The sequence below is a fragment of the Polistes fuscatus genome, unplaced genomic scaffold (genome assembly GCF_010416935.1).
Source record: "Polistes fuscatus isolate 324 unplaced genomic scaffold, CU_Pfus_HIC Scaffold9, whole genome shotgun sequence".
Taxonomy (NCBI): domain Eukaryota; kingdom Metazoa; phylum Arthropoda; class Insecta; order Hymenoptera; family Vespidae; genus Polistes; species Polistes fuscatus.
Window position 1 is genome coordinate 1,766,319 of NW_025113173.1, and position 16,771 is coordinate 1,783,089.

The 16,771-nt window shown below is 35.8% G+C and overlaps 1 protein-coding gene across 4 annotated transcripts; it reads right to left on the reverse strand.

Moving 5' to 3' along the window:
* Positions 1-1,079: 1,079 nt before the first annotated feature.
* On the reverse strand, positions 1,080-16,589 carry LOC122525813 (SNF-related serine/threonine-protein kinase). Of its 4 annotated transcripts, XM_043648801.1 has the most exons (10): positions 15,179-16,589; positions 11,807-11,962; positions 6,904-7,105; positions 6,223-6,375; positions 5,688-5,934; positions 5,241-5,592; positions 4,927-5,055; positions 4,706-4,811; positions 2,404-4,564; positions 1,080-1,510 (listed from the first exon to the last, which is right to left on the reverse strand). In XM_043648801.1, the coding sequence occupies exons 3-10, from the start codon at positions 7,096-7,098 to the stop codon at positions 1,488-1,490; spliced, it is 3,366 nt and encodes a 1,121-aa protein (XP_043504736.1). In that variant the 5' UTR covers positions 7,099-7,105; positions 11,807-11,962; positions 15,179-16,589; the 3' UTR covers positions 1,080-1,487. The 4 variants fall into 4 exon arrangements, with proteins under 4 accessions (XP_043504736.1, XP_043504735.1, XP_043504733.1 ...); XM_043648800.1 differs by lacking the exon at positions 1,080-1,510 and having other exon boundaries at positions 1,636-4,564; positions 4,706-4,808; XM_043648798.1 differs by lacking the exon at positions 1,080-1,510 and having other exon boundaries at positions 1,636-4,564.
* Positions 16,590-16,771: the final 182 nt, after the last annotated feature.

Sequence of the window (16,771 nt, forward strand, 5' to 3'; positions counted from 1 at the left end):
TTTTGTTAGGATGTACGTGTGTATATGTAACTATGTGTAATAATGCTTTGAAAAATTGATTATGCGCATATGTATATGCATATATACTATAATAATAATAATAATAATAATAATAATAATAATAATAATAATAATAATTATAATATTCCTTGGAATAAAGCATAGTCTGTACTTCGATCATTTCAATCGAATGGCCAGCATTCGATATAATTCAAGCGAATGGTTATACAATAATGTATTTCAAGCTCGTCTTCTATCAATGTGTGTCTCTGTCTTTTTGTATATGTATGTATGTATGTATGTGTGTGTACGTGTCAGAATGACATCTTGCAAAAATGAATGTCAATTGATTAAAAAATTTCAAATCGGCCTCTCTATCTATCCCTTCGGCACATATTTATAAATATGTACAAATTTGACGTACTCGAAAGAAACACCCCTAACGCATACCTCTTTATTTATTTCTGTTTAAACAAATACCATTTTACACAATTACGTCTATTGGATTGGGGAGTAGGGTAGGTAAGTAAGGGAATGGGAAGGGGAAATAGCTAATAACGTTTCAACGTTGTGAACGCAGCTTAATTCGTCTATAAAAATAAATAACATTGCAGTTACAATGTATTTTTTATTCCGAAATATCGAACAATCGTAATAAAAATATAATAACCGACGTTTACTGATGTTATTTGAAATAATAAAAGGAAAAAAAGATCGATAAAAGAGAGAGAGAGAGAGAGAGAAATTAAATAGAAAAAAAAACAAAGAAAAAAAATAGGAACGAATAAAACTATAGAAGCACTATTGCAAGAGAGAATGTGCTCAACCGGCAAGCATATAATCTACAAAATTACGATTATTTATCGATTAAAAAGTATATTATTTTCCTAGGAAATTTAAAAAACACACGTGGAGGGAGGGAGGGAGGGAGGTACACATACTTGGAATTATTTTCGAGCACGTCGTTGTATAGCACATCGCGTCTGTAAAAAAATAAACGAAACAAAAAAAGTCAAATCATAACGCACGTATTTTCACTTATAATCTTTTATTCTTTCCTTTTCTTTACTTTACTTTTATTTACTTTTCTTTAATGTGACAACTTCGCTATTTAGGGTCCCTGCTTTTTTGCTTAAGAAAACATCGGCCCCTTCCGATTCAGTGCTTTCACTCTCGAAAAATAACAGAGGTTAAATAGGAAAAGGAAAATAGGGTAAAAAAATGTAAATTGTAATTCGTATTTTGACAGAAGGAGAAAAAGACAAGAAAGGAAATGTTAACATAATGGAGGGTGGGAAGGGGGGGTTAATAGGAAAAACGGAGGGAAGACCTTCGAGAATTGCAGAGACTCGAAACATTACCGAAGCTATACGAACATATCTTTTCTTTCTTTCTTTTTTTTTTCTCTTTTTTTCTTACTATCCATCTTATCTTTTTTTTTTTGTTTCTTTTTTAATTCTCGGAACAGCGTGCCGTCTCGATACGAGTTAATATCCACGTTGTTCATCATCTATATATCAAATAATAATAATTATTATTATTATTATAATAATATAATATAATATAATAATATAATAATATATAATATAATATAATAATATAATATTTAATATATATATAATAAAAATAATAATAAACTCTGCAATATATATTTAATACAGGCTTGTTCACACAGACTAGATACACTTCCCACAAAAGGGAATATTATTATTTCATTATTCTCTTAGTCATTTTATTTTTTGTTCTTTTTCTCTTATCATTCTCTTATTTGACGCTTAACAGCAACGTTCAAGCTATACTTGGCGTATCAAGATTATTCAGGAACGATCTGATTAATAGATATTTGGCGTATTAAACGTCACCGCCATTATTTTACGTGGTTCGACGCCACGGGGGGAGGGGGGAGAGGGAGGAAAAATATAGATATACATGCTTGTATGTGTATATGTACTTATGTATATATATATATATACCCCTAAACGTTCTTCGTCATTAGAGAAAATTTATTCTAGAAAGTACGAAGAATGAAATTGTATGTTTTAAGAATGTTGGAGCAACGGGATTATTTATCAGCAACGACTCGAACGTGGTGGGGGCGGGGGGAGGGTATCCTCCTCATAGAAAAAGTCCCAGTTCGTATATGTAAATATGTTTGCATATGCATGTACGTATCTATGTATGTTGTATGTGTATATGTATATATGTGTATTTGTTGGATGTGGGGGACTGCGATAGTACGAACAAACAAAAGTTCCTCCCGAGAGATTGATAAATCCTAGGGTCAGGAAGAATAAAAAAAAATCACACTGGGAATTTCTATCTCTTTTCGATCGAGCGTTCATCAACAGAGGCTGCAACATTTGGAAGCGTCACCCAAATGAATATGACAAACTGTTGGCATACCGGTACACCCTTTACCAACACCAACGACTCTATCCTGGACGAGATGAGCAAGGCCAAGATTTTGATTGATGTCACCGTCGCTGCCGCGATGCTGATGTTTCGTGTCGCACCACTGATGACGTTCCCGCCATTTGTCGTCCGAGGCGGCACAAAGTAGCACCGATTTAGGGGATGGCGGACTGACGCGATCGCGTGCTATGTTACCGCAAGAGCGTGCCTTGTACAATCGACCCTTCCCAAAAAGACCCGGCAATGGTACGCAAAGTTTCTTGTGAACCGCAAAGTAACGACTTAGCAAACGAATTTTCCTACTTTTGCATTCGTTTCTATTAACCGACGCTCCGCGATTTTCTTTTTCGTTCGGAACTACTGTTTGTTGACTGATCAAACAACCACCGTTGTTCAGATCCTTCCTTCTTTCGTCGTTATTACAATTTCCGATCGTAGTAGTAGTCTGCTGACACCTCGTCGTGTGTTGTTGATCCATTTTGTTGATTTCTCTAGCAGTCGTATTGTTATCCGTTTGTTGCCTACTAACAGCTTGCGACAAAGTAGATTTGCCAAGTGACCAGCCTTGCAAAAGTCTAGCACCGAAACCTTTAGCCTTTTGTACGGTCGTAGTGGTCGCGTGCGAAATTGATTGATGATGATGATGAATACAATGAGATCCGGTGCTACTTTGGGATATCGAGGAGGTCGACGTTGAAACGTTTTGAACGTTTAAAATTGTCGAGTTGCGGGATACGTGAGAATGATTGTGACAGGCTGATGGACCCTCGGCTTCTTGCACCTCAGTTATTCGATTCAATGATTGGCTTTCTCTCAAACGCGTCTCCCCGGCTCTTCTTCTACCTGCTCGATGTCTTCTACCAAAGGCCACTTGATTCTCCGTTGATCTGTGCCTTCCACCGGCTGTCGTAGTATTGCTTGTCGTTGTGTTCGTAGTATTATTACCCCCACCATCGTTACGACTAGTATCTGGTGTATTCGATGGTGTTTCGCTCGTATGTTCCCCATTTCCAAGACCACTACCTCCCCCACCACCACCACCTCCACTACCTCCAGGATCTTGAGAATCGCTAGAATCGTCGTGACTATCTCGTCTCGGTGGTAATGGTTTTTCCGTCGTTGCACCAAGCTTATGCGCTCTCTTCTTCCTACTTTCACTGTCGTCGTCGCTAGCGTCCGAACTCGAACACGAAGCAGTTCTTGTTTTATGAAACTTGCTTCTTCTCTGCTCGTATCCCGTACGTCTGACCACTCGACACTTGGCGGCGACAGCATTGTTGTTGGTACCATCGTTCGAACCAACCGTACCTTGTATCGCGTCACCATCTTCTAATATCTCGTTCAACGTTAATTGCGGAGGTGATATGGAACCTGTACTACCCGGCGATGGCATAGTCTTATATTTTGGTATCGTGGATTGATGGTCTTCGTGCGTGCTCGAACGAAGAGGAATCGAAACTGTCGAGGATTCCGTTAGGATAATTGTCGTTGTTGTAGAAATTAAATCAGATGGTCTAGAGACAGCTTGCGATATCGGAGACGTTTCCAAAGTAAGTCCCGTTGATCTATGTTGAGCACCCATCCTCCATTTATTTGCTGGGACAGGACCTAACGATCTTGGACATTCCGTAACGGATTTCGGTCTACTCTCCACGCTGCCTGGCTTTTTCGACCAAGCCGACGACTGAACGAGCGTAGTACTAAATTTACTTTTTAAACTTTCATCGAAGATCGAGGATACTTTAGTCGTAGCAGATATTTTATCGGATACCGCGTTGATATCCTGTTGAACGGCAGGACCTATTACGTTAGAATGACGATTCGTAGTTGCGTCGACAAGTTTGGGATCTTTCGTAAATGACTTCAAACACTTTCCATCTCGATCGGCAGGCACAACGTTTACGTTCGGACCGTCTTGTTGTTGGGCAACCAGCCTTGACGCGACCGCCACTTTGTGTCCAGGATGCTTCTCTGGGAGTTGTCCCAGCCTTTCCTGCAAAATATGAGAGAGCTTTCCTTCCGAACGTGAACCACGACGATTGAACGAGTTCAAGGCCGAGTTGCTACCGCGTTCTTCTCTTCCGGAACACGAGGAAACGTCGTCCTCGTCTTCTTCCTCTTGCACGATGCTGCACTTTCTCGTACGTACGCTCTGTAACGAGAACAGGAATCTTTTTTTCCCCACGGCAGGAAATCTAAGCTATCCGAAGATGTCACTTGTAATGTAAGTTCGAACGTTACAATAATCAGGTTGATTCGATGTCGGATGTAGCATTTATTATGCGATACGTACCTGTGGTACGTCACCGGGCGTACGTGGAACACTCAGCAAGGATTGATTCACCGTATCAAGTAAATTTTGATTAACGTGAAGGTTCACTGTTGCTTCCTCTTGCCTGCTGAAAGTAATTCAAAAAAGGGGAGGAGAATGAGATCGAACATTTTAATTATCGATCGGTAGACACTCTTATCTTCGTAATATAATATTATATATAATAATACATATACACCTACCTAGGAGAAACATCGAGTATCTCGGGACGTGCTTTTTGCACCTGTTCCTGTCTATGAGCTCGTAATTTTCTCTCGGCCAGCAGGAAATACGTCGCCGTTATGTGATTATACTCGTTCTTGTCTAACGCTCTTTATAAACGAGAAAAGAGAAAAGAGAGAGGGAGGGAGTGGGAGGAGAGAGAAAGAGAAAGAGAGAGAGAAAAAGAAGGGAAAAAAAAGAGAGAGAGAGAGAGAAAGAGAAACAATTATTCGAGGAATTGCATCGTGGTTAAACGAGTAGGAAAAATATCCAATCCTTGCCATTTAATACTCACTCTAATATATCTTCCTTGGTGGCGATATTACCGTTAACCATTTTAGTAATAATAAGATTATGATGATCGTCGGATACTTGTTGACGTGATACTAAAGGTAACACTTCGACAGAATCCGTATCAGATCCGATAGCAAGCCAAGGATCAGCAGCTATTTCTTCGAGTGATGCTCTTCCTTCGGGTTCTCTGACAAGCATCTTAGCGATCAAACGTTTACAATCACTGGAGACGTGAGCTGGAATGGAATACTTGCAATCCATGATCATTGTTAATGTCTCGCTGTCATTTGCTTCTTGAAACGGTGCTTGCCCGCATACCAGCATGTACAAAATCACACCGAGCGACCAGACATCTAAAAAAAAACGCGTTCAATTTGAAAACTTGATAAATAATTCTAAGAAGAAGAAGAAGGAGAAGAATATAATCATGAAAAATTGTCCAACGTACCAACTGCGGGAGCATCGTAACTGTCGCCAAGAAGTATCTCGGGTGCCGAATAAGCCAAAGAACCGCATGAAGTTTCGAGCTTTTGTCCAGGACAAAATCTATTGCTAAAACCGAAGTCGGTTAGTTTGACGGTGCCGAGTTTCTCGAAGAAGACAACATTCTCCGGCTTGAGATCCCTGTGAACGACGTGTAATCGGTGACAGTAGGATATTGCACGAACTATCTGTCGAAAATACGTCCTTGCCACCTGTTGAACGGAATAAGAGTGAAGAGGAGAGTGCTTTTCGTCGATAGAACTTATTATGAACAAAAGGGTAAAATTTTGGTTATACCGTCTAGTCGCGTTTGACGGTAAGGTGAATCACGAAAAGAGAGAAAGAGAGAGAGATAACAGCTGTTGTCTTTCTATCTTTCCTTTGAGTGTATAGACACGCAACAGCAAACAAGTTTGGCAAGTTTGCAACTAATAATTCGTCTAGGTACTAATTTAAGATGATAGCAAGAAAGTAACGTTCTTATTGTATAACCACGGTACCTCTTCGCTTAATCCACTGTCGTGGCGCATGATGTAGTCGTAAAGGTCACCGCCATCGCCTAATTCCAGAATCAGGTACAGCTTTGTTTGGGTATCTATCACCTCGTATAATCTCACCACGTTCGGGTGTTGCACCAATTTCATACATCGTACCTATAAATTTAACGACAACGTTGTAATATAAACTGCAAATAAATGAAGAGAGAGAAAGCGGGAGGAGGTCATTGACCTCTTATCTCTTAGCACACGATTATCTCGTTGATCTTAACAAGATCCATAACTTGACGTAGATCGTAGATCCTCGCCAACAGGATATGCTCGTTAATTCAATCCCGATTTCTTTCTATCCTTGCTCACATTCTAATGTAACACGAAATATTAGGGTGAACCTAAGGTTCGTGCGTTGTTTTTTCTTTTTATTATTATTAATATTTCCAAAGTAAATTTTACAAAGAAACATCCAATCCATTACGCAGTTTCAAAGTAAAGTTTCAACATAATGAACGCACGAACTATTGGTTCACCGTATAATAAATATAATCTTTTCATAGATCTCTTTTTATTTCTCTAGAATAAGTATATAAAAAGAAAATAAACTTAAACGTAGATAAAGAAAATTGAAATTTAACTTATAGCCAGCGTTTTCTTTTTCTTTTTTTTTTTCTTTTTTCTCACCCTCACCTCTTGGAAAAGATGCGCCCTAGATACTTCGTCGAGTTTGCTCTTGTCTATGACCTTCACTGCAACCTTCTCACCAGTAAATACGTGTCGAGCAAGCTTTACCACAGCAAAGTGTCCACGACCAAGAGTCTCTTCCAGGTCGTAAAGGCCCGCGATCTTGCCATCGTAGTTGCTGTATCCCACCCTACGATGCATCTCGCAGCTGCAGCACACAAAGAGAGAGATAGAGAGAAAGAGAGATCATTAAAAACCCTATATTATATTACTATATAATATCATCAATAAAATTATAATATTTAGAAGCTTTCAAACGAATGATTAATTTTATTCATTGAAATAAAGTGCACATACATTCTTTCAAAATTAAATGGAATAAAAATACCCCTAGAGTTATCCACATATTGATTTGGTTAAAAGGAAGGGGAAAAAAAAAGAAAAGAAAAGGAAAGTAGGAGAAAAAGAAATCATCGAGGAGACAGGTAAGAAGATCGATCATTTGACGAGAGGAAAAACGCCTAACGCCGTGTACTCGGGTTCGTCCCTATGACAGAGGGGTCACGGATTATTTTTAGCACACCAAGGCAATAATTAATTTCGCTTTAGCAGAGCCGATCGAGGGTCAATGGCGAATAACCACGAACTCGTATTTAACGATAAGATCGTTCTACATATCTTCCAAACAAGTAAATAATTTTCGTTCAGACAAATTTGTATTTCGCGCGCTTTCTTTATATACTCCATTTTTTTTTTCTCCTAGTAATTTTTGTCCTAGTGACAATTAAAAATTACCATGAGATCTTAGGTGGTAGCCAGCCAAATATCGAAACGAAAAATAAATATAAAAAAGATCGTATATAATAATTTGTGTGTATTATTAAAAGTGTATATTATTAAAATAAAAATGATTAAAAGGTTGTATGATAAATTGAACCTATCTATCGTCTTATGTTAAAGCCAATTCCGGTTCACACGATACTCGAAGTGGCGTGCTTACGTCAAACGAACGTATGTCGGAGACGTAAAGGATGGGGGGGGAGAGGATGAGGGGGTACTAGGACTGGACATTTAATGCTTCTAATGCTTCTAATATGCAATTTAATTTTCTTTCCTTTTTTTTTTTAAACTGACGAAGAGAATATGACAAGAGAAGAGGGTGAGTAAGTAAAGAGTTGAGAGAGAGAGAGACGAACGATGACTACCTTCAAACCTCTTTGAACGTCATTTGACCAATAAACGAGTTCCCGATGTTAAACGTTATTACACTTACTGTTTTAGCGTGACGATGTGCATTAGAAAGGATCGATGGATATGCAGGAGGATAGAAAATTTCTAAATAATACGATTACAAATTGTTAATATAATTTGAGTAATAATGCATTTACAATACATACATATATATAATAATAATAGTATGTATATACTATTATAGTATATGTACGTACATAGTATGTGTATACTATGCGTGTACGTAATAGTATGTGTGTGTGTCGTGACACAAAATCACACGTATTTATCGTTAAATAATATATTTATCGTCATTCATTCAAGCAAAAGTATAGCAGCAAGTGATGATCACGCGATAATATACGCGAACAGATAGAAAGATAGAAAGATAGAGATAGTATATAGTATAGTTCGAAATGTTGTCAGACATCCTTGGCAGATTTGTTAGAAATAACGGCAGACGACCCAATTTTCTAAGTCCACGGACCTATAGATCACAATCTTTGTCTTTCTATTACATAGAAAAGCTTCGTTCAATTGGCGATATTTCGAAGGATGGCCAATCGTGCGTTAAATAAATGGTAAGAGGAGATCTTAAATACTCGGTGTGCCAACAAAAGACCATCACCACATCACCATCACAACTAGGCGGTAGAAAATTTGTCATCACAATAATGTCGCGGTGTTACATCTCTTTTTATCTTGAACGATGCAATCCTAGAACTGGACCAGCACATCTCTCGGAACGATTTTGTAAATGATAAAGCAAGAACCAAGAAAACCAATGAGAAAGAAAGAGAGAGGGAAAGAGAGGAAATTCCATATATAAGATATAATATTAAATACATATACAGGGTGAATCGATAGAAACGTTTAATATATTCTACAAATGTATTCTACGCGTAAAAATAATTTTTCGAAAAAATCTTATATCCGATTGTTGCATTTAAATTACAATGTCATAAAATTAACTCACGTAGATTGTTCTATCTAAATATTTTCTAAGTATTTTTTTAATATTATATATAAGATTGTTTTATCAATTGATTCGTACCTTTAAACAAAACAAAACAAAAACCAAAAAGAATTAAATATCGGATATTAAAAAAGAAAAAAGAAAAAATAAAATAGAAAATGGAAAGATTTGGGAATTCTTGTTTAAAAATTATTTCTACACGTGGAATGCAGCATTCTTACCTTAGAATTTCGAGACATTCCTCTCGATTCATCCTGTATATATATATATACTACTACATAGATGTCAGAGGAAAATTTCGTGCTGGTTTTCGAGAACGTGGACGACAAAAGAACCGGAGTCTAATAAAAGCGAAAGAGGGTGCATCATTGAGTAAGGTTGAGGGCGCATCTCGTCTCTCGAGGTCGAGTAACAAAGTTGCATGGGTATTACTATTACTACTACTACTTCTACTACTACTACTAATACTACTACTACTAACACTAGTACCCTTACGATAACTTCGTCTTCTTGAGAATGTATAGTAATCTATACGTGGCTAAAGCATTAGAGAAAACTAGGAGAGTGGAATGGAAATTTCTCGACCAAGTTGAGTAAGTATTATACACACACACGCACACACAGACACATACATATAAATATATGTATTTACACATTCTTTCGAGATATCTCTTTCCGTGTACATGTATTTGTTCAGTGAAACGTCACACGTCGAGTATAAAAAAAAAAGGAAAAAAGAAAAAAATAATAAAGAAAGAAGAGGGAAAAAATGAGATCGTGATATAAAGAGGATTTTGAGCCGGACAAGTCGTCGTCGTCGTCGTCGTCGGTGGAAAAAAGCTGTTGTTGGGTAGTGAATCTCGATCATTTTCAAGTATTCAGAGATACGAGATTTGATCGGAGAAGTTTGACACTTCGTCGATAACATTTGCCTCGGCCAATGGTATTTACATAGAATCTATATAGATATATAAACGAGATCTAATACCCCCATCGGTTCACGTCTACTACGAACTTGTATTAAACTTCTGTTGGGTTAATTGTAAAACGTGAGGAATATAACACGAAATAAGTCAATTTATTATCTCAACGTCATTGTTGGATATGAAATTACAAAAAAAAAATAAATAAATTAATCTGGGGATGAACGTCGACGATATTTTTTTTCCTTTTTCTTTTCATATTTATTTAATTTTGTTTTTTCAAAAAGAAAATGTCGATATTCTCTCGAGAATACATTCCTGTTACGTACGAATAACGATAAAGATGTTAAATTGGATCAGTAAATATGTAGGTATGTATGTATTTGTTTGTAATACTTGTGATATACAGATATACTTAATCCAGTCATGGCATACCACGATAAGATCACGAAGGATTACGCAAATTAATTCGATTAAGATTTGCATTATAAATATGTCACCGAGTATGCGCGTTTACGCCTTTTATAAATGTACAAATAAAGTAAATCTTTTCTTTGAAAACACCGGAGACAAACGCGATTTGATATTCATACCTAAAACAAATGTTATTTAACAGAATTGTTCGAATACTTAGAAAAATTTGATCGAACTTGGGTCGGAAATATTTTGTCGGGTTTTTTTGGGTACCTATATTTTATCGATCCCTATTTATCGTTAGGAATTTGATTTGTTATTCGAAATACTAAACTAAATTCAGAGAACGATCTTTGTGTCTGTGATATTGCGTTAAAAGTTGTAAATTTTGTGATGATGCAGTGTAATTAAATATTCGAATTATTACGAAAGAAATTTCTAATCGAAAATTGGATCCCGTTGTGTAGAAAATTTCATTTTAAAAATATCAAATACGTTCCATCGCGCGTTGACAAATTTTTAGAACCAATTCGATTCGTCCAATAATTACGAATATCCGTATAGATTCCCTTTATTATTAAAATACTGCATAAAAATATTCATTCGGACGAAAGTGAAGATTTTTGTTTAATCCAATTTTTTTATTTTTTTCCCGCGCATATTTAGAAGATAAGATTCAGTCGTAATTTTTCATGGGAAGGGAAGGAAATATAAAACGAAAAAAGAAAATTTAAATTTTCTTCTCATCTGCGGGTTGAAATTAATTTTCGAGTTCTCGTTATCAACAGGATGGGTTCACGTTGATTGCTCGATTTGCTATTACTTCCGGATGAGAGACTTATTCTATCCTTCTTCGTGATTAAGAAGAGGGAAGAGAGAGAGAGAGAGAAAGAAGATGAGGAAAGAGAATTTAATAACGAACAAAAAAATAAATGGAGGAAAGAAAAAAATACGAAAGTAAAAGATAACAAGAAGAAATAAAAAAAAAAATATATATATATAGAAAATGATCGAGTATTAACGATCATAATATGATGATTTCTACGTATTTGTTTCGCAATCGATTGGTAATATTAAATAAAATTGAGAAAAAAATGTTGAATTTATCGCAATAATTTATCAGCCGGATATATAATTATATCTTCGTGATATTTACATAACGTTCAAATACACATGTGACTCTTATTATCGCATTGATTCGTCAATAATCTTCAAGTTTTTTGTTCTCTCTTAGTTTTCTAATCGATATTATTTGATCATTCATGATTGAACGTAAATTAATATAATGCGAAATAAGGAACGCGAGGTGTGTGTCGTGCTTGAAAAATAATACAAACTAAGCATGTAATAGATATTTGATGCGTACCGTTACCAAAGATTTCTCGTTTCTTTCAGGCGCGAAAGGATATGCGAGTTTTATGTATACTTCTGTGTGTATGTTACTCTATTCCTACTTTTCTTTTATTTTCTTTTTCTTTTCTCTCACGCAGAGTTATGCAGAAATCTGCCAATCCTCGATAATCTGAAATTCAGAAAATTTAACTTCAAGATTTGTATTTCTATTCGAATATATTTCATTTCTTTTGCTGTTTATTGTTTTAAACATATTTTCTTTTTTTTTTTCATGGATCATTTAATAATTAATAATGTACAAAAGGTATAACATTATAAACCTAAAATGATATTATTATTATTATTATTATTAGATAGTTTTAATAGAAAAGTTTAATATAAAACAAATTCATATTGATTTAAATTCAATAAAATGATAATATATTGTTTTTCATTTTGAAGAGATGAACTTTCAATTACCGTGTTGACGACCAGTTAACTGTGACTAATTAGATACACTTTTTGAAAAGTGTCTATCTTAATTATGTCGCTAAAATGAAACGATGACGAAAATACAAAGTATGTTTAGCTGTTATAATATTGAATTAAAAATAATAATCAAATGAGAGAGTATTTTATTTTTGTGTATAAAATTGAATCTATTGTTTTTTAATGATATCGAATGAAACAAACTACAATATATAATGCCACTTCGCAAATTAAACACAAATATCTTTATTCTTTCCGAATATTACTTTTTGTAACAATATGTCTATCTTCTTGTAGGATTAATTGTCGAAGATATTCTTGATATATAATCTGGAAAATGTTCACCGAATTGATGTACAATGTTAGGTTTAGTTAACCAAATTTGTTTTACTTTGTTCAAGCTATATACAGAATATTTTCCTAACAATTATTCACATTATTATTTATCTTGATTTCTATATAATTTAAACGTTTTCAAATTAACGAATGTATTTTCGTTTTTCAATTAGAAATTTCAATTTAAATAACAATTGATAAATACTTTTCACAGATGACGAGTATACATAGTTAATTGATTAAGAAAATACAGGGTCCCACAGTAACATCACTTCAAATATTATTAAAATATTATATAAATCAAAATCACGAAATGATGAGATTATTTTCTTGTCATTCAGAGGATTGCTAAGTTCCTTCTACGTTACTTACTTGTCTCAATTGAGAAATAAAAAAGAATAAAAAAGAAAAGTAAAGAAAAGAAAAGAAACAAATATTAGTAAAAAGGTAAATGTAGGAAGGAATTGAAAAGTTTATACTTGGTTGGAGGATGTTCTCGTAGTATAGTTGACGGTAATAAGCTAGTAAAATCTTATTGCTCTTACGTTGCACTGCCCTGAGAGAAAAGTTATGTAATACGTTAGAGACTCGCATAAGCTACATATATATACTACATATATATACGTAGGGGATACACACACAAACCTGTATACATATATATGTACGAAATCCTTTTCCTCTCTTTTACTAAATTTTCGATTTCCTTCTTCCGTAGAATGGATTAACGAGTCTATGGCGTATTTTAACGGAACACCTTGTATAAGAACGAACGTGGGAACAAAAACAGCCCCCTTAACACGTTAATACAATCAAACGAATATAACTATTAACACATTTAACAATCTAATCAATTCCATATTTTGTAGGATCAAAAAGCAAAATGAAGAATAAACAAAAAAAAATAGAATGATACGTCGAGGATGTACCATTTAAAGTAACGCTTTTAAAGTAGCGCTAACGATTAGAAACGATTAAAGTAAATTTTTTTTCTCAATGTCAAAGGTCATCATCCGTGACGGTTTACACACGCACGTGCGTTTGCTGTGTAAATACATACATGTGCCAGAGTATCTAATGAATAAGACCACGATCATTGTAAAGTGGTCAATGAAATCAAAGAATCTCTGATTCTCTCTCTCTCTCTCTTATTCTTTATGCCATTTTTTTTTCTTCCTCGACCCGTCAGCAGACGATGACGTAACGAGGCGTTAGCGTTTCTCCTCCTCGAAGAAAAATCAAACTTTTTTTTCTTCTCGTCATCAATCTTTATCTATCTCTCTGTCTCTTTCTCTCTCTTTTTTCCTTAACTTGACCTTTGTCAAAAAAAAAAAAGAAAAAATATCTAAGAAAAATTTCTTTTCCAAGAATTTTAAATAAAAGCTTCTTCCATCTTCACCCTTTTACCCTTGTGTACCTCTATTTCAATTTTTGTCTTCGTCCGTTTTGAATGAAAAGAACGTCGGTCCTTTATAAAAGTGGACAATGTTCATTGATAGATACTGGGTGTCTCGAAAGAAAAGTTTCTTTTCTTTTCTTTTCTTTTCTTTTTTTTTCCTTTTTCCCTTTTTTTTCTCTTTCTCTCTCTCTCCCTCTCTCTCTCTACGATTTATCGAAAGACATTATATTTAAAAAGGAATAACGAAAATGGGGTTTAAAAATAATTTTGAAATTCCTTTTTTGAAAATAAAAACATGGCGGTAACGTTGTACCCCGTACTTTTATATTAGAGATTGCGAAGAAAGAAGATGCTTTTCTCTTTCTCCCTTTCTTTATTTCTTTCTTTTTCCCTTCGGTCGATGCGTTCGCATACTCGGCTGGGGGGCAGAAGTGGGAGGAAGAGGGGCAGGGGGAGGAAGAAATATTCCAAATGTGTATTCAAGCGTCTCCCTCGTGTACGCGTGCTCTCGTGTAGATGATATATAAAAGATGAACAGAAAAAGATAAGAGAGAAAGAAAGAAGCAATCATCCGGTGCATGTGAACGCGTACGTAAAAAAAAATACACATCTCTCTCTCTCTCTCTCTCTCTCTCTTTCTTTTCTCTTTCTCTATTATACTATAATATATATTTTTTGTATTCTCTTCTATTAGAAAATTTTAGAAAAATAGAAAGAAAAAATAGGATGCGACGAAAGGACAAAGATTGAAAAGTGCATAGGTAATGCAATTCTTACTTCACTTTTATCGCATCCTGGAAAAATGGAAACACAAAGAATAAAAAAAAGAAACAAATAGAAAAATCTCAAAGGTGTAATATCGCGGCAACAAAAAAAAAAAAAAAAAAAAAAAGAAACAGAAAAATATTAGAATTCGTTGAAGGAACAAAGATGGTAGAGTGTAAGGTAGCTTGGTAACTTTCAGGAGCCATGTTTACAGAAGAGTCTATTAAACCTTAGAGAAAAGGGAGGAACGAGATGAGAGAAAGGGTGAGATCTATATATATACACGGATGCACAAGCCGCATGAACTCACTCGCTCGCTCACTCACTCACTCATGCAAAAACACACACACGTAGCAAACAGCAGCAGTAGCAGCAGCAGCAAACACTTGGAATATGTTTAAACGATAATCATATACGTACAGGCTTTTACGATTTCAGCTAATCAGACGACCGATGATCCAGCCAGTGACAACAACAGCAGTAGCAACAGTAACAACAACAATAGCAAACTCGTTTGTCTTGATACACCGTCATTTGTAAAACCAATTCATATATAGGCGCGTTTAACTTGCTGTGTGGAGCAATGCGCGTCACCTGACGCCGTTGCTCGGCCGACTTCTTCTCCTTCTCCCTCTCCCTTCCCCTCTCCCACTCTCTTCCTCCTTTCTACCTACTCCTACTTCCCCTCCTCTTCTTCCTTCTTCTTTCTTTATTACCGTTTCACCGTTACTTTTCACGCTTTTCCTTTTCACCGTTTTCCCTTCTTCCGTGAAGCCTCAGGACAGCCTAGAGAAACGGATCGAACTAACAATTCTCACAAGTCTAACTGCTGCAACCTAGTGCAAGCCAGGACGCGTGTTTACACAGCACCGTTTGCATCCTTCCACTACTCTTCCGCTTAGTATTCTATCTCTCTCTCTCTCTCTCTTTCTTTCGATTTCTGTCTTTTTTCTTATCTCTCTTTCACGTCTACGGCTTCGGCACCCCACCCACTCGTGCTTTCTCTCTATCTCTTTTCTTCTTCTTCTTCTTATTCTCCTCTTTTTCCTTCTTAAATTCGATCCACTCTTATAAAGAAGAAAAAGAAAGCTCTTATATTCCTTAGGATGTCGCGACACACTTATTTATCTTTTTTTTTCTTTCTCTCTCTTTCTAACGTGCTACCACCCAGCACCTTTTTAACGTTTTCTATATATCTCTTTCTCTTTCTCTCTTTCTCCCCCTCTCCCTCTTTACACTTCGTCAGCGCTCCTTCTCGCGCATCATCTATCCCTCTCTTTCTCTTTTACTTCCAATCGTAGTGAAGATTAACGCGCGCGCGCATACACCAGCAACCATTATATACATATACACTCTTTTTACGCGAACACACACATTACTACCAGCAGAGACAGCAGCACAGACACACGTACAGTCTGTCTTTCTGTTTTCGGCCAATTCTGGGCCGACTCTTCCGGTTCTCATGCACGCGACAAAAGCAAATACACACGCATATACACGCGGAAAAACAGTACGCAATAGTACCGAACTTAGAGGACCTCCGAAAGAAAATGATCTTTTTCTTTTTTTTAATTTGTATTCTTCCCTGTCAGAGTTTAACGTCACGTCTTACAATTTTGATTAACGTTTAGACGATCTCCTTCTGTACTGGAAATACTTACTCGAAGAGTACGATATTTGTTGAGAATTTGATAGAAATCCGTAATCAGAACTATTGGGACGCGAAACAGACTCGCACAGCGAGTTCGCCTCGCCGCGAACTATTTACTCCTTTAAGAGTTAACTCCGAGTTTCCTGCTTGAATGTCGAAAAAAGAAAAAAGTCGAAATAGAGTTGGGAATACGTAAGTTCGTTTTCGGATATACAGATGGCGCGTCGACCTGAAATTATTTTATTATATTTAAATTGTTCGTGGTAATGATCAATGCGTTTTAAAGAATATAATTAATTTTGTAAGCACGAACATTATATTTTTTATAGTTTATATAATTATTTAATCTTTTTTCAAGGTAT

What these genes read in the sequence shown, in the direction of transcription:
- LOC122525813 (XM_043648799.1), bottom strand. Translation starts at nt 7,098, where the DNA reads ATGCATCGTAGGGTGGGATACAGCAACTACGATGGCAAGATCGCGGGC. An exon ending in ATACTCGATGTTTCTCCTAG is followed by an intron (nt 4,812 to 4,926) that starts GTAGGTGTATAT and finishes AATTACTTTCAG; the next exon opens with CAGGCAAGAGGAAGCAACAG. An exon ending in CGCCCGGTGACGTACCACAG is followed by an intron (nt 4,565 to 4,705) that starts GTACGTATCGCA and finishes TTCTCGTTACAG; the next exon opens with AGCGTACGTACGAGAAAGTG.